General features: G+C 36.1%; 1 protein-coding gene across 2 annotated transcripts in view; it reads right to left on the reverse strand.

Annotated features, from left to right (window-relative positions):
• Positions 1-4,447: 4,447 nt before the first annotated feature.
• Ranbp21 (exportin-5-like protein Ranbp21) overlaps positions 4,448-19,217 on the reverse strand; it is a 52,256-nt gene continuing 37,486 nt past the window's right edge. Inside the window, exons 12-16 of one of the 2 annotated variants that reach the window (XM_069829223.1) lie at positions 17,390-17,475; positions 14,633-14,865; positions 10,723-10,960; positions 5,224-5,355; positions 4,448-4,835 (exon numbers count right to left, since the gene is read on the reverse strand). In XM_069829223.1, coding sequence (XP_069685324.1) covers positions 4,689-4,835; positions 5,224-5,355; positions 10,723-10,960; positions 14,633-14,865; positions 17,390-17,475 — 836 coding nt within the window. In that variant the 3' untranslated portion in view covers positions 4,448-4,688. The remainder of the gene's footprint in view (positions 4,836-5,223; positions 5,356-10,722; positions 10,961-14,632; positions 14,866-17,389; positions 17,476-19,217) is intronic. The other variant, XM_069829224.1, reaches the window with a different exon arrangement.

Raw genomic sequence — 19,217 nt, forward strand, 5'->3', positions numbered from 1 at the left:
TAAATTAAGACTTTATAATAGTATTAAGTTTTTTGACTTGTTCCATATTCTAGCTGTGAAGCAATGTATGAATACCATGGAATGTTAATAAAGACAATACAATACAATAATAGACAACAGAATCACAAGGACTGGGTAATGAATATTGTAAACTGTGCGCTAATTTGTAAGTGGTAATTAAGAGGATTACAGACCTTTAACAGTACCAAAAGGAAAATACTGAATGACAAGAATGACGTGTCAAAGAAGTGGGGGCATGGCTTCTATTTCATAAACTATACCAAGAAACAATATTAACTTTTAGCACCTAAAATTCTAGGCTCTAAGTTTCTTTTGATGTCACTTTACCTATCTCCATTAAAAAAAATAATAAATAAGTAAAGTATGGCATTTACATATATGAACTACCCCATTTAGAAGCAATCCTTTTAAATTATTTTCTATGAATGGTAAATCAAATCTTCCACACCACTCATTAGCAAAATTATCAGTTAAATTTGCGTGCACTCATCTTGAACAGCACTGAATTTTAACAAAAAACTTAAAATTAATTTGGTTTTCATGCAAATATATCCAAAATTTTGTAACCATGTTGCAATGAAAAGACAATCTACATGAATCACAAAGGCATAGGAAATTAAATTTTATTTAAAATAAAATGAGAGAGAAAAGAGACGTATAGGGAGAGCGAGGGGTGTATGTATACCCCACAGCTAAAAATTTTATTTGTCTGTATAAGACAACATGCGGCACTATGTTCTGATAGTCTTGCTAAAGGTTTTGATAAATTAAATAATTTCTACTTGGGTTTGCTAACTACTGTATTCTTGGATTCATCACTTCACTGCTTATTACGAAGCACAATTTCTCAATGGAATGTGATGATAAAGCCTTCACAAACATGTAACAGCTTTAACAAAGAGGAATAATTATCTCTTGTCACACAGAAAGAAAATTATTTTAATTTCTGTCTACCAATATGGCTGATGATAAAGTAAAAAAACACCTTGATAACATCCCAGTCTAGCATTCAACTGGAAAATACGAGGGCGATCCAGGAAATAACGACCGTTCGCGCATACCCGCCGCGCAGCTGACTCCCCTTCCTTGTTTGAAGGTCAACTGGCTTCCTTAACATGTGTTCTCATAATGTTGTGAGCACTGGTTGCAACAAGTCGCCATTGTGCATTTTGTGTTACTTCAAAATGAACGACATGATTGATAATCCCGCCGACTGGAAGGTGAGGAGTGTGATTCGATTTTTGAATGCCCAACATTTGAAACCTGCAGAAATTTACCGGAAATTGAAAGAAGTGTATGGTGATACTGTAATGAATGAAAGAAATGTGAGAAAATGGTGCGAAATGTTCAACAATGGGCGAACAAATGTCCACGATGAAACTCGACCCGGACGCCCATCACTCATCACAGAAGACCTGAAGACTAAAGTGAACGACAGAATCTTGCAAGACAGGTGCACATCACTCGACGAATTGCATATTGCCTTTCCTGACATGTCTCGTTCTTTGCTTGGTGAAATTGTGTTGCAACATCTTGGCTACAACAAAATCTGTGCCCGCCCGCACACTGCTGCTTCAACTCGAGAATTGCTGGATCAATTCGGTTGGGAAATCTTTGATCATCCGCCCTATAGTCCAGACCTTGCTCCTAGCGATTTCCACCTTTTCACTAAGCTGAAAGACTTTCTGGGTGGTACGCGTTTTGGAAGTGATGAAGAGTTGAAGAAGACAGTGAACACCTGGCTTAATGAACTGGCGGCAGAGGAGTATAACACGGGAATTCTAAAGCTAGTGAACAGATACGACAAATGTTTAAATGTAGGTGGTGATTATGTAGAGAAGTAAAGGAATCTTCAGTTATGTAACAGACTTTGTTTTTTCAAATAAATATATATATTTTTTTAATTATTACAACAAAACGGTCGTTATTTCCTGGATCCCCCTCGTACTATAAATTTAATGTTTGATATTGGGTTACTAACCCTTACTGGACATAACATTTTTATCAGGGTAATTAAACAAGTCTTTCGAAGTCCTATGTGAGCTAACATACAATGGTGACAGCTGTTGAATTATTCATTATTTTTCATTAAAACAGTGATCAAAGTGATGAAGTCAAAATGCTCATTATATGCCTCAAAACAAACAAGTCCTTTTTAATGGAGTATATAATAGAAACAACAGAAATTACTATTTTTGTAGACTGAAAACACAAATTGTCTGCATAAAAATATCCATGAATATAACATTACATTTTAAAAACATATAAAAAATTAAAAAGCTTCAGTTTATATCACAACCAACAAAAGATACATGCCCCTCTGTGAAATAGCCAAACAAAATAGGTTTCTTTCAGCAACAATGAGAACCTGTCCCAAACTGTTAATGCATATGCGCAATGTCAATGGTGGACTTGAGTGTTTTAGCAGAAAAAAAAAGACCTGTTATTCTGACTACTAATCTAGTGTTCCTGCAAGATTTTCAGAGAAGTTTGTGGGCTGCATCATTAATGTTATCAGAGGGATGCGCAGTAAGCAAAATTCTATGTTTCCCATCACTGTTAAATCAAAGATATTTTAAGTTCAATTAATTTCTTCCTTATGCTGTCATACCAACAGAAAACAACCATCGACAAGTTTGAAACTATCCATCATCGCACATACATAACACAGAAAATCTATGAACAGTTCCTCATTGTTTGATGAAATAACCATAATATTTAATCATAACAATGGGAACAAAGTCTCAAAGTTTACAGTCTGAGAATGAAAAATCTTATATACAGTAAAATCCCTCATATCTGGCACCCAAATAACTGGAAATACCAAAACAACGGCACTTTTGGCTAGGCAAAAAAAAAAAGTCATTCATGCGGAAGGAAAAATTCGGACGAAGATGCGAGTGGTTTTCATGGATCGCACATGTTGCATATCGTGTTTACTCTTTACATTGTTCACACGTGAAAACAGACAAAAAAAATCGTTATATCCTTGGACTATATCAGGTAGCATCAGTGAGCTGTCACTTGGACCTTAAAATGCGCAGAAATGATATCTTTAAACTTACCACTTGAACTCACCTACTTCGAAGGGGTGTTGGATGAGTCTAAATAGGAAAGTGTGAAATTTTCTATTCCTGCTTACTTATGGCTTTTAAGGAACCCGCAGGTTCATTGCCGCCCTCACATAAGCCCGTCATCGGTTCCTATCCTGAGCAAGATTAATCCAGTCTCTATCATCATATCCCACCTTCCTCAAATCCATTTTAATATTATCCTCCCATCTACGTCTTGGCCTCCCCAAAGGTCTTATTTTCTCCAGCCTCCCTATCACTCTACATGCATTTCTGGATTCACCCATACGTGCTACATGCCCTGCCTATCTCAAATGTCTGGATTTAATGTTCCTAATTATGTCAGGTGAAGAATACAATGTGTGCAGTTCTGTGTTGTGTAACTTTCTTCATTCTCCTGTAACTTCATCCCTCTTAGCCCCAAATATTTTCCTAAGAATCTTATTCTCAAATATCCTTAATCTCTGTTCCTCTCTCAAAGTGAGAGTCAAAGTTTCACAACCCCGCAGAACAACCAGTAATATAACTGTTTTATAAATTCTAACTTTCAGATTTTTTGACAGCAGACTAGATGACAAAAGTTTCTCAACCGAATAATAACAGGCATTTCCCATATTTATTCTGCATTTAATTTCCTTCCGAGTATCATTTGTATTTGTTACTGTTGCTCCAAGATATTTGAATTTTTCCACCTCATCAAAGGATAAATCTCTAGCTTTTATAGTTCCATTTCGTACAATATTCTGGTCACGAGACATAATCATATATTTTGTCTTTCCGGGATTTACTTTCAAACCTATCACTTTACTTGCTTCAAGTAGAATTTCCGCGTTTTCCATAATCGTTTTTCTGTTCCTACAGAGTGCAAAAATTTCATTCACGTGATAGTATCTTGGCTACTACCACTAAGCACTGCACAATGGATTCTGCGAAACGCAAGCAAAATATGCTTATGCTCAAATCGAGTATTACTTTGTCTTCATATTTGCGACATTGGCTACACTGCTCTTCACATCACATGACTCACATGACCGTCATTTAAAATTGTCATAAGGTTACGAAAACTTTTACTATTTTTTACGCTATTATGTATTAATGTATTACTGTATTACAATAATTATGAACTGATTAATGTACAATACTGTATTCAGTACTAAAAATAAACATTGTACGTATTTCAAAACTTTATTTTTAAACATCTATATGAAAATTACTAAATTTCAACATGGAAAAAAAATGTTTGTGCAGTAGTGTCTCTTTGCATAACCTATACACGTATTTTCCAATTATCTGGCAAAATCAGTTAACCGGCACTGACTTTGTCCCCACAGTTGCCAGATACGAGGAATTCTACTGTACATGAATGTTTAAGTTTCACATTTATGTCTTGATTTTCCCTTACTCGAATTTCATTGTAACATGTAGTCCTTTAGCAGTTGATTCGTTCAATTTTACAGATTTAATTTCCTAATGACCTGAAAAGGAATCAATATAACGATCATTGTCTATTAACTTCAGTTTTTGATGAAGGAAGTAAGAGGTAATGAAACAGGTATTCCGTATTTTCAAATAATTTATTAACTTGAGCTATATTTTTTATTCTTTGAAAAGTGTGCACAGTCCAACATCACTTTCTGTCTCGTCCATTCTTGCATTCTTTTGCCGTCTTGGAGGGCCAAGTCTTGGCAAATCTGCAATACGAATCTCCTTGCGAAAGAGTTGGCTGACATTCCTTCCTATTAACTGCAAGCAAAAATAGACAAACACGTTAATGTTCCTTTACACTATAATTTTGAAAAATATTGGAGTGCAAGAGGTCAAATGACTTTATTGTCAAACGCCTGGCATTAGAAAAAAACAACAACATAATTTTGTATAATGTATCTTAACACAAACTAAGTACGGGATAAGGAAAAATTCAAAATTTACTAACAAAGATTCAACTACAGAAGTGGAAATTGCGAATTGGCAGATGAAATAAGAGTAATAAAATCTGAATTTATTCTATTACCTTGTTGATTACTATTCTTTGTATGTTCAAAAGAAGACAAATGAAGTCACATAGGCGAACAAAATCAATTTTGTTTCAGACTTCATTATTCTTAGTGTTAAGTTCAAATACATTACTGACCTGGCTTGTTAATTTCTTGAAAATATCCCTCTTAGCTTTCTCAAATTTGTTACCCTTTTGATTAGCGGTTAGAATTTTTTCATCCAATTTCTGCAAATCTTGAGGATTGTAGTTTGGTATTTGACTCATAACCTAAATAAAAATATAAAATATAATTATTTTTAGTTATCTTAGTTCTCTAAAGCCACCTATCAAATTTTTAAAGTAATAAAAGACACTAAGATTCTTTTGCTGGCACAATTATAGCAGTAACAAAAATTTCATGCAAGCAGTACATACACTGAGTATCTATGTATCTACGTGACAAGCAACTAGTCCATGCCTGTGGCTATATGAAAAATGTTAGCTTATATAGTTAGTTGCAATAGTAGTGGATAAACCATGATGAAACATTTGAACAACACATAAATATAAAATTTTATCGAAAGTTATGCAAAATGGTAACTCAAAATGCTCCAACATCCTAAAACAGTCTTATTTTTACTTTGGCCAATTATGAGGTGGGGGATGCTTTCTTTTACAAGTCTTTCTGGTTACCGATGCTTGTAGAAGTGACTTGTAGTTGAGGCAAGTTACTCTCAAGGACCTTGTGCATAAGATACCAATAAGATAAGATAACAGGTCTTCACTGGAGATAATCCATAAAAGTAATGATTTGATCTCCAACTTTTATATCAGAAGTAGCTGAGATGTCTCATTACAACACAATTTTATTTGAATGTCGTTACTAAAGCCCAGATGGTTAGGCATTTATGATATTTAAAATAGGCAGGCAAAAAAGGAAATTAAAAACATGATTAAGGCTCTTTAGATTTAAGAAAAAAAGCGCAATAGCCAGACAAAAAGGCAGTTATATTCAAGAAACAGGCACTGCAAGTTTCTAACAGACTCAATTCAAATCTAGTCTTTCAGGTGAAGCTCCCTGTAAAGCAGATTTGAATAATTTCAAGGGAAAAATTGTTCCGGGGCCGGGTATCGATCCCGGGACCTCTGGTTGAACGTACCAGCGCTCTACCACTGAGCTACCCGGGAACTCCACCCGACACCGTCTCAACTTTTCCCTTTATATCCACACAACTCGCGTGGGCTGACGAAACGCCAGAGACCCACGAGTGCACACAAACTCTGTGTGACTTAGAATTGTGGAAAAATTTTTCCCTTGAAATTATTCAAATCTGCTTTACAGGGAGCTTCACCTGAAAGACTAGATTTGTATAATATATACGTTACTGTGTACGTTAACAGAAAACCACAATTCTAAGTCACACAGAGTTTGTGTGCACTCGTTGTGGGTCTCTGGCGTTTCGTCAGCCCACGCGAGTTGTGTGGATATAAAGGGAAAAGTTGAGACGGTGTCGGGTGGAGTTCCCGGGTAGCTCAGTGGTAGAGCACTGGTACGTTCAACCAGAGGTCCCGGGATCGATACCCGGCCCCGGAACAATTTTTCCCTTGAAATTATTCAAATCTGCTTTACAGGGAGCTTCACCTGAAAGACTAGATTTGCATAATATATACGTTACTGTGTACGTTAACAGAAAACCACAATTCTAAGTCACACAGAGTTTGTGTGCACTCGTTGTGGGTCTCTGGCGTTTCGTCAGCCCACGCGAGTTGTGTGGATATAAAGGGAAAAGTTGAGACGGTGTCGGGTGGAGTTCCCGGGTAGCTCAGTGGTAGAGTGCTGGTACGTTCAACCAGAGGTCCCGGGATCGATACCCGGCCCCGGAACAATTTTTCCCTTGAAATTATTCAAATCTGCTGTACAGGGAGCTTCACCTGAAAGACTAGATTTGCATAATATATACGTTACTGTGTACGTTAACAGAAAACCACAATTCTAAGTCACACAGAGTTTGTGTGCACTCGTTGTGGGTCTCTGGCATTTCGTCAGCCCACGCGAGTTGTGTGGATATAAAGGGAAAAGTTGAGACGGTGTCGGGTGGAGTTCCCGGGTAGCTCAGTGGTAGAGCGCTGGTACGTTCAACCAGAGGTCCCGGGATCGATACCCGGCCCCAGAACAAATTTTCCCTTGAAATTATTCAAATCTGCTTTACAGGGAGCTTCACCTGAAAGACTAGATTTGCATAATATATACGTTAACAGAAAACCACAATTCTAAGTCACACAGAGTTTGTGTGCACTCGTTGTGGGTCTCTGGTGTTTCGTCAGCCCACGTGAGTTGTGTGGATATAAAGGGAAAAGTTGAGATGGTGTCGGGTGGAGTTCCCGGGTAGCTCAGTGGTAGAGCGCTGGTACGTTCAACCAGAGGTCCCGGGATTGATACCCGGCCCCGGAACAATTTTTCCCTGGAAATTATTCAAATCTGCTTTACAGGGAGCTTCATCTGAAAGACTAGATTTGCATAATATATACGTTACTGTGTACGTTAACAGAAAACCACAATTCTAAGTCACACAGAGTTTGTGTGTACTCGTTGTGGGTCTCTGGCGTTTCGTCAGCCCACGCGAGTTGTGTGGATATAAAGGGAAAAGTTGAGACGGTGTCGGGTGGAGTTCCCGGGTAGCTCAGTGGTAGAGCGCTGGTACGTTCAACCAGAGGTCCCGGGATCGATACCCGGCCCCGGAACAATTTTTCCCTTGAAATTATTCAAATCTGCTTTACAGGGAGCTTCACCTGAAAGACTAGATTTGCATAATATATACGTTACTGTGTACGTTAACAGAAAACCATAATTCTAAGTCACACAGAGTTTGTGTGCACTCATTGTGGGTCTCTGGCGTTTCGTCAGCCCACGCGAGTTGTGTGGATATAAAGGGAAAAGTTGAGACGGTGTCGGGTGGAGTTCCCGGGTAGCTCAGTGGTAGAGCGCTGGTACGTTCAACCAGAGGTCCCGGGATCGATACCCGGCCCCGGAACAATTTTTCCCTTGAAATTATTCTGACTCAATTCAAATTTTGCAATTTCATCTCTATTTCAAGTAATATGATTCACTTTAATTTTCTTTTGAAATTTATTGTATGTATTTTCATTGTAAACTTTTATATATGTATTTGTTTTCTGGATCCTTGTGGTCACCTTTATTGAAGGGCAGTTGTTTTATTTTATTTTTAAAGGTATAATTCATTTTATCACCTAATTTAGACCTATATGATATCCGTGCCATAAGTCTATACCACTATGTACCGTAGTGGCAAAAAAACTGGACCGATCCTTGTAGCTGACTTCAGAGCCTTTTTCACTCCAGAGCACGATAGACTGGTAACTAAGACTTTCGTGGTTCGAATCCTGCCTGGGAAGGAAACTTTTTTTTGTTCCTTGTTCAAATTTATTCCCAATACTTTTCGATTGCTGGTAAAATTCATGTTCTGGGAATAATAAGTTAATTAAGTAATAAAATATCACTGCAATCAAAAAGTATTGGGAATAAATTTGAATAAGGAACAAAAAAAAAGTTTCCTTCCCAGGCAGGATTCGAACCATGAAAGTCTTAGTTACCAGTCTGTCGTGCTCTGGAGTGAACAATGCTTTGAAATCAGCTACAAGGATTGGTCCGGCTTTTTTTTTTGCCACTACCGTACATGTCTATATTTTCTAATGTTAAACTCTATCTTCTATTGGATAGAACAATTTTCATCACAGAAAACATTGTTCTCCATCAATTAACATAACTGGAACATGTTTGAAGCAAGCTAATGTACATGGACTTCCTTCTACCATAATGTAGTATCATCTTTCATTATTTGTCAGTTTCTCTCTCCTAGCCACTCCCAGATACTTCTAAACTTTTATGAACAAGCTGGTAATAATTCAGAGGAAAATCCAGATGCTATGATTTGGGTAGTGGGAGGAGATTTTAAACATACAGGTAATTCTGTTCTATGAAGGTTTAGTTATATCTGTGGGACAGTCGGCACTATACTAGCACATGAGAAGAGTAAATTGAAAGCAATTATGTTGATTTTTAAAATGATTTAAAAATTACAAATAGAATAACCTGTCAGTTTTGTTTTAAAAGGCGAAAATAGGTACTTATTCTTAAAGTAGGCAAAATAAATATACAGTACCTGGCCACATTATTATAATCACTCACATTTTTCCTGTACTTTAAATATTACTTCCTCGTTTGAACTCTTTCTTAAGCAGAATTCACATTACATATTTAATTTTTAAACAATACTAAGTAAAATTATAATTATAACAATGTTAATTCAAGAAATATTAATAAATAACCAACCACACCTCATTTTTACAGAAATTTCGGTATTTCGTACGACCTCCTTTGGCTTTAATTACGGCTTCAATTCTCTTTGGCATGCTTACAATACACTTCTGTATTATTTCCTGGATCCTCTCCTTGTGATTCCAAACATGTGTCAGCCTTTCACTAAATCGAACTCTGGTAGTAATAAATTCTTTTGCGATCTCTCTTGTTATGAGGTCCCAGACGTTCTCAATGGGATTCAAGTCCGGTGAGTTTCCTGACCATGGCAAATGTGGAATGTTTTTGAAAGCCAGAAACGTTTTGACTCTCCTAGCAGTGTGACAAGGTGCACCATCTTGCATAAAAATATATTTCTCCTCATTTGGGAACCATTCGTTCAACTGAGGGATAAGCCTGTTTTCCAATACCTGGATATATTGATCTTGTTTCATTGTTCCCTGAACAATGTAGAGTCGTCCTGAACCTTTGCCTGATATCACAGACCATATCATGACTGATATTGAGTGTTTAACTGTGTTAACCAGGCATCTGGGAGCAAAATTTTCTCCCTTTCGTCGACGAACAAACATTGCTTTGTCCATCAAACACTGAAAGGTTGATTCATCGGAGAAGCAAACCTGAATATTGTCAAAGAAACTGATGTGTGGTTGGTTATTTATTAATATTTCTTGAATTAACATTGTTATAATTGTAATTTTACTTAGTATTGTTTAAAAATTAAATATGTAATGTGAATTCTGCTTAAGAAAGGAAACCAGAGTTCAAACGAGGAAGTAATATTTAAAGTACAGGAAAAATGTGAGTGATTATAATAATGTGGCCAGGTACTGTAGGTTCTCATAAATATCTCGAAACACATTTAAATCTGTTTAAAACTTTGACATATTATGTCAAACTAGTAATAAAATGCATTTTCCCAGAGATTGGGGCTCTAGTCATTACAGTAGAACCCCGCTAGTCCGAACTAATTGGGAACAGGGCCTGTTTGAATTAAGCGATGGACAAGAAAGCAAACAGAAACTATCCCTCATTCCCTCCCCACCTTTCACTGCCCACCACTGTCTAATTCACTTACTAGTGATAAAGTAAGTTGTACTGTATATTGAACATTTTGAGTTTCGAAATTCTGTAGCATTAAATTCATTGAGTTTCAGTTAAAATACTCTTCCCCCCCCCCCTCTTCTCTCTCTCTCTTTTTCCCCATGTTCCGCTTATCCATAATTTCGGATTATTGGGGTTCAGACTAGGGAGGTTCTACTGTAATTTCTTCACAAATCGAAACTAGCAAAAAATTAGGAATGCAATTAACTACATACTTCTGTTATGCTGGGGAATAATGGACGCAATATCTCATACAACTGGGCTCCAAGTATCAGTAGAGAACTTAAATTTCCTTCATGTTGCCCATGCAACTGCAAGGCTTGCAAAACGGATGTCATGATATGAGCTGCCACTTCAGGAGTTAAACTTCCATCACTAGCTAGTTGTCGTACCATCGGAGCGGCTAGATTCGTTGCCTTCATGCTTGTTGTAGAATCGTTCCAGCACAGGCCTCTGTAGAGAATATAAGAAAGATTTTGTGCTTAGCATTCAATGTGAACTGTCTTGTATTAAGAATATAATCTAGTTACAACACGTTTCCTATATAAAGAAAAATGTTAACTAACGTGAATATAAATATAAAGACTGTGAGGGATAGTTATACACAGTTCGATTTGAAGTCCTGAGCATGGTAAATCCCAAGTTTACTATTACATATACTGTTTTTGCTGTAAGAAAAATCCTAATGTAAACATAAGAACGTTGCTGTCATACCCGTGATTGGCTCCCAGTCGAAACACTCACACGATGCAGGAAATTATAGTTCATATTTGTAAACCACAATCTTGTATTATTTGAAAATAAAACATTGAATTCTAGTTGTTAAATACGATGAAACATTTAACTTTGCTCATATGTAAAACACTATGTAGAAGAAAAGCTACTTTTATACAGTGAAACCTGTTCAAATCGGAACCTGAATAATCCGGAATCCTGTCTATTTCGGAACAATTTATTGGTCCCGGCGAAATTTGTATGTATTATGTGTAATTTTTCCTGAATAAAACGGAAACTGTCCAACGCGGAAACGGAAATTGTCTGCTACTGTTCAAAACGGAAACAATATTTTGGACACACTATATTTTGAAACAGCGTGTAATTTCAAGAAATATACGAAATATGTAGGTCACTAAGATAAAAACAAGTTTTCTTTGCAAAATTCTAGAGGGTACGAGGGTGTGTTGGCCCGTCGGTCATAAATTTTATTACCCTGTTGACTAGGCAGACGAGTCCTTCAAAGATTTTCAATGCTGCACACCCGTATACTGTCGTAGCTAAACAGAGCGCAAGTGTAGTGATTTCCAGGTGAAAAAAAAGTTGCATAAAATGTGGCATTAACATTAAGTGATGAAGTAAAAGTTATCGAGATAAAGGAAAATTAGAAACAAAGTCTATGTGAAATAATATTGAAGTACAGTTGTGGAAAACTCAGGTGTGACACTTTAAAAAATAAAGATCATAATGAGTGAGTGGCGTGCAGCCAATATTGGTGACACAAAAGGAACCAGAAAGCAACTGTTTATGTGAAAATAAATGAACCGTTGTGAGAGTGGGTTCTTCATGACCTTTCAAAGAACAAGCCAATTTCTGGATCTGTTCTGCAAAGCTAGCTATTGAACTGGGAAAGAAATTAAATAAACCTGAATTCAAGGCTTCTAATAGATGGCTCCTAGTCCAATTAATTAATAATGTGCAGTGATATGCAGTACAGTATTAGAGTATAGTGTTAGATATTAAATAGAATGAGATTAGTAAACTTTAGTAATGTTTAATGACTAATAAGTGAGTTACGATAATATTTATACAGAAAATGAGATTTTAATCAAGATGATTCACCAACGTAATGAGCGACAGAAAGCTGATTTAATGTGATCAGTGTTAAATGGAATATTTTGTACTTCTTGCAGTTTGGGACATGCCATTTTGTTTTTCATGTATATGAAAGATAAGATATTCCATTTTAATGTCACACCTGAATAATACGGAAGCCTGTCCACAACGGAAAAAAAATTAGGACCATGTCACTTCCGTTTTGAACAGGTTTCACTGTATTTTGTTATGTACTATGAACGCGGATGAATACCAACAGTAATACCGAGGTAGTCTGTTCTTGTAACAAGCTGGCGTCACTTGAGCTCTTAGTTGTTCACGTAAGCACGTGGTACTGAAGTATGGCTTTTGCATCCTCAACTGTCCATTGTGAAGACGTAAGACTTAAAAATAATTTAATTACAGTAACTATAAAGTAAATGTTTCCTAAACAAACGAATGCATAGTACTGAGGTTAGGCCTACTTGATGAGTAATGGGAAATGTTTAACATGAAGCAGAATGTACAACAGTAGGCGGGAACACGTACTGAGAATCTATGGCGCCAAACAGTGGCCAATGAAGCCTCACTTCAGTCACGTGCTATTGTTTACATTAGGATTTTTCTTACAACGAAAAGATTATAGTAGCTTAGCATAGGATTTCTTGCTAGAGCCTTTACATTTAAGTGTGCAAGTCGAATTTTGCTGGGATTTTGTGATTAATTATAGAGGGAAGTGAGAAGACTATTGGATAACCCGATGACCAATTAATTAAGAGATGGATAATGAAGGTTCTGCTGTAGTTAGAAAAATGGACTCAAGGAAGAAGGAACTTTTGTCATTAGTGGTTCTAAACAGCAGAAAGAGAATGAAGAGAAAATGTTCATTACATGTACATCCACTGTTGTTTGATCGGCTCGAGAAAGGGTTACTTTACACTCTGTACGACTATTACGATCTGAGTTAGAAAGTTTTTTTCACTGCTCCCGAATGTTAAAAACTTCATTTGATGCACTAGAAAAGTGAAAGAGGGAATCACAGGACTACATAGCTACAATAACAAATAAGGTAGAATGAATGTTTTGCTGTCTTTGAATATACAAATGACTGCCTTTGTTGGAAAATCTGCACAGTGACCTTGCTAGTCACATGTGGCGAGGGTGAGACACTTGCGTAAGGTAATGCAGTGTCCCAGTCTGAACACTCCGAATTTAAACAAATGTATCTCTACAAGTGACCACCACCAGTGTTTTAGTGTGAAACAACCCTAAGAGATTTATGAATTGATTTAATCTAAACCAATAGTTACATATAGGAGCATATATCGTCATTTGATGAATAAATTACCTTAGTTTATGTGAACCACGCATTTGGGCTTAATAATTTAAATGCAGTCAATCTTCTTGTCCATCATTGTACAAACAGCATTTTTAACAAGAGCCAGAACAGGTCACATTGTCACTCAATTGTACCTACACAGATTTCACATTTCTGATAATCCTACTTGTCTGTGGTGTAATAATCATGAGGAAGATCTGGGACACATTCTTCTATACTGTCCATCCATAAACCACAAAAGAAGTAAATTAAAATCATCAGTACCAGTTGCAGAAGATACAGCCTTGCAGTATATATTGACTACACCCCACCTCTGGCTACTAGCAACAGGCATCTATAATGAACACCGATCAAAATACCCCTCATTTCTCGTGAAAAACAACAACTGAATAGACTACAGTGGACTATAGTGGACTTTATGTTGGCAGCAAACAGCTGGATACATTAAGAAGACTGATTGTACAAACAGCAGGAATTGAGATTTTGTAAAACATTATCTGTACATTTTGTAGTGGAAATGGGAACTGATCCAGCATTTACCTTTCCAATAAAGAGATTTATAGTTATTTTATGATTCAAGAAAACACTAAAACTCGGATCAGAGTAATCAGCACCCAGCATTTGAACCCGAGATCTTCCCAGTGCAAGTCCAGTATTTTGCGACTGAACCATGTCGCTCAACTACTAAACAAAGAAGTTGTAAAAAGTGATTCAGATTTAAATAAAGTGTCGTGAACATCCAATGTGACTTAAAAGCACAATCTATGATCTTGTTACTACGGTACAATGAAGGATCGACATTTATGATGGCAACTGAGTAGTAAGAGAAGGTCAGTTATGCATGAAGAATATTAAATATAGTTTAAGAGATTGGAGAAAACAACAGCTATCAGAAACACCAGCTCACTGCTCCATAACTAGTGATACCTTCTATTACAATTTTAACGATATCGTAGATGAAATAATAAACCCCTTACCTTAGAACACATAATGCAACAGGTTGGCAAGTTACTTCATTTCTTAACGTCAATGTTCCAAGTTTGCTTATAACTTCTGCTTGTAGGCTAGTTGTGTTTGTGCGTGTGCATTCCATATCATCTTGATCCATAGCATTAAGCACTATTTCTGTACTTCCTCCTACTAGAATTGCTTTCAATACATCCAAGTATTCACGAGTGATTGTACGGTTCAACATATCTTCGAGCATTTCCTATAATAGTTAAAAATAAACATTAAGTGACTTTACACAACGGTTTATCTTTATAATATTAAATAAGACGTAAAAAACAGAACTCTCTTCTTTAATCTACAATCACTGAGGATATTTCATTTATTATTTCATACTGCATTCACTCGCGTAACTTCTCCCTTTTCTTCTCACAATTCAAAGGCGAAAAATAAAATCCATTGGGGGGGGGGGGGGGAATTACGCGAGAACTACTAAATATCGAGAATAACCTAGTCATAAATAACATCAAGAAATTCATTCATTAATTAAATTAAATCAGTGTTTAATATTAAGTACCCACACACAGATATACAATTTCAGTGGTTTTTCTTTGTACTGCTATTATGTCAGTTCTAATGCCTTTGGCCTGAACTCAGTGATCATGACGTTAAACTTAGAACATAAAATATTTGTATCAAAATTAATTTCTTAATTAAGTAAAAAAAAATAAATGTACATGTACACACATCAAAATTGTCTAAGGAACAACTAAAAAAATGAGAAATATTAAGAAAATTGACAAAGTTACAAAACTGAACGGAAGTTAATATTAAAATCCTAGTCATTTATCATTCTACCAGGTTACCATAGTAACCAACGTTGTTATTTGTATTGTTACATTGGAAAGAATTAAATTAGTGTGTTTTAACAGTGGACATAAATGTAACTAAAAACCACGTAAAATCGTAATAAACAGTTAAGAATAGTTTTAATGATGGAAGAACATCGTCATTTAAACCATAATGAAATGTTTAAAGCGACTGGCATAATTGAAAGTGGCGGAACACAAGATGATGCTGCAAGAGCTCTAAATACGGGAAGAGCTGTAATTTCAAGAATGTGGAGTCATTATGAACAATTTGGCAGTCCAGAAGAAAGGCACCAAGGAGAACCAAGGGTGACCACTGCAGGACAAGACAGATTTCTGTACCTTAGAGCCCTGAGAGAAAGAACTTCAACTGCCACAATGTTAAGAAGTGCCTTGCAAAATGTAACATAATTGTTTCAACTCAAACTATCAGAAATAGACTGCATGAAAAAGGCCTTCATGCCCGTTGACCTTTAAGGTGTCCAGCTATTCGTCATGGAAATCGAGCACGTCGTGTTTTGTGGTGCCAACATCAAAATTGGACAGTGAATCAATGGGGACAGGTCCTCTTTACAGTTGAATCACGCTTCAGTTTGCATCCAGACTCAAGAAGAGTGCTCATATTGAGGCCACCAGGTGACGCAGAAAGGTTCAGGAACGTACAGGAGATCCACAAATTTCAAGGAGCTTCTATCATGGTCTGGGGAGGAATAATGACCAATAGAAAGACAGACCTCGTTCTTGTAAGAGGAACACAACGAGCAAATGTTTATATTCAAAACATTTTGCAACCTTTTGTGCTTCTGATCACTGAAGAGAATGGGTCTAAAAATTCCTCTACAAGCATGATAATGCCAGAGCACATGTTGCCGGAGTGGTGTGTCAATGGTTTCAAACATACAATATTCAAGGGCTACAGTGGCCTGCGGTATCTCTTGATCTAAACCCCATACAGCACCTTTGGGATAACCTTCAAAGAAAAGTTTCGGAGGATCTAGACAACATCCAGTGTCTGGCTGTACACTCGGCTTAGACATCACTGGGAGAACATTTCTCAAGATGAGATTTCCCATCTTATTTCGCCAATGCCAATCGCTTTAAACATTTCATCATTAAAACTATTCTTAACTGTTTATCACGGTTTTAGGCGGTTTTTAGTAATAATAATAATTAGGGCTAGGATTTTGATGACCTATAAATCATGAAAAAAAATGTCCTAAAAATTGATCTTACTTAATTGGCTTAGTAGGAAAAGAGGTTTTGTACTACTTAATATTTAGACTAGTAATTAAATTAAATTATAGTACCAACATTTAAGTTTATTTAATTTTAAATAATTTTTTTCTAAGTGGTACACTTTAATTAATTATTTTACCTGATGTAGTTTCCATGTAGTCCACCATGTAGTCCGGAACTAGCAGGTATAGAAGAGTCTGTATTGAAGGGGTGGTTTGACTGACCCATTACATGGGGTGTACTACGTTAAAATGCCAATATTTGTGTAGAAAAACGATTAAAATATTATACAAAATAATGGGTATTAATGGACAAAATAAGTAGAGAAAATATGAAAGGATATAAACATTATTTTACATTAATAATGGGGATTTATGGCCAAAATTAAATAAAAATGCCTAAAAAAATGACCAAATAAAACAAAAAATGCTCTTATGAGCCGAAACAGGCAAAAAATGCAATAAAAAATGCCCTAACAAATACGTCTTAAAATACTCAGTTTATCACATAACATATAAATACTAAAGCAGCTATATTTCTGGCCTACTAGAAAAACGATGCATTTTCATCAAAATCCTAGCCCTAATAATAATAATATTCATACAATATTAAAGCTGTAAACCTTGAATGTTTCATACATTGCAGCCAGCCTCACTGAACTATTCATAAACATCTACTTACTTGGGCATCAGTGTTTTCTTCATCCATCCCACGTGATTCATACAACAGTGTAAGGTACCGCCACTTGTTATTGAGGTGAGTAAACACTAAAAGAAAATATAAAATAAATCACAAACTGCAAATTTCATCCGAGTATAATCAATTTGTGAACAAAGAAGGAATGCAAATCTGGCTTTCAGGTAGAAGCTCCCTGTGAAGCAGGCTTGAATAATGTAGAAGAATTGTGACGGTGTCGTGTATAGTTCCTGGGTAGTTCAGTCGGTAGAGCATTCGTGCACTAGACGAAGGGTCCCGGGATTGATACTCGGCCCCAGAACAATTTTTCCCTTGAAATTATTCAAAGACAGGAATGTTCACAACACTTTCAATAGATATAGGTTAAATGGGTCCGTCTTCTTGCTTATCAAGTAATGTATAGTCTTAATTGTTAACTATGTCACATTTATTGAATTGTGATTAACGTTTTCGGCAATTATTTGCAATCATCAGATCATCATAAGTATCATGTTATACATGCTGAATACTGAATTACAAAAATTAAGTGGAATAAAGTAATATTCGAACAAACAAACATGGTTATCACTTGACTAGATAAATGTTACGATTAGACATGCACTGACTAAGCTGTTTACATGAACAATATTTTCATTTTATCTTTTTATTTTATCATAATGATAACCATGTTTGTTTGTTCGAATATTACTTTATTCCACTTAATTTTTGTAATTCAGTATTCAGCATGTATAACATGATACTTATGATGATCTGATGATGGCAAATAATTGCCGAAAACGTTAATCCAATTCAATAAATGTGACATAGTTAATAATTAAGACTATACATTACTTGATAAGCAAGAAGACGGACCCATTTAACCTATATTTACCTAATTTAATTGCTTATCAGTCTATAGCACCTTTTCAAAATGACAATACTTTTTAATAAAGCTAAATATTTTCACTGTTTTAGAAGACAAAACTCAGTATAGTAAAAGAGTTTGAAAAATGCATTTAAAAGCTACGGGTATTTAAGGCTGTGTATTAAAGCTCAAGTCCATACTATGCACTAGTGACTAGCAACTAGCTGAATAGTAAACTATACACTAAGAACTTTGGACATACACTTAAGGACAAAAAAAAAACCGGACACTTTAATGTTTGCTGGTATTTTGCAAAACATTATCTTCTCATACAATATTATGGTAGCCATCTGTTGTTATGGAGACGTGTATACATTGTTGATTGTTTTTTGTTTTATAAACAAGCCATTACAACCAAATATTCCAATTTTGCTTTCGGAGTCTCAGCTATAACAATTTTGCCTCAACCATTTTGTGCTTCATTATCGTTATCATTCGTTATTTCATTTTTACATTTTCTGAGTTTAGTGGGGTTGTAACATTTGTCTTAAAACAAGATGCGACCTGAAGATGTGGCTCAAACTGTAGCCCTTTACGATGATGGACGCAGTGTACGTTACATTGCAAATGTTATGAATATGGCTAGAAGCACAACCCATGATGCCATAAAACGGTATATAGAGACCCTAGAATATACCAGAAGACCAGGTTCGGGTCGTCCAAGAGCTACAAATCCAAATGAAGACAGGTATATGGTGTTGAGAGTTCTTAGGGAGCGCAACCTGCCAGCTACTAGTGTAGCCCAGCAATTTGTTAACATGCATGGACGCCCAATTTCGGCCAAAACAGTTAGAAGGAGGTTGAAAGCAAGTGGACTGATATCAAGTAGACCTGCAACTGGTCCCAGACTTCTCAGGATGCATCGAGTTGAACGACTGCGTTTTGCAAATGATCACAGGGATTGGAGAA

Source organism: Periplaneta americana, chromosome 6, assembly GCF_040183065.1.
Source record: "Periplaneta americana isolate PAMFEO1 chromosome 6, P.americana_PAMFEO1_priV1, whole genome shotgun sequence".
Taxonomy (NCBI): domain Eukaryota; kingdom Metazoa; phylum Arthropoda; class Insecta; order Blattodea; family Blattidae; genus Periplaneta; species Periplaneta americana.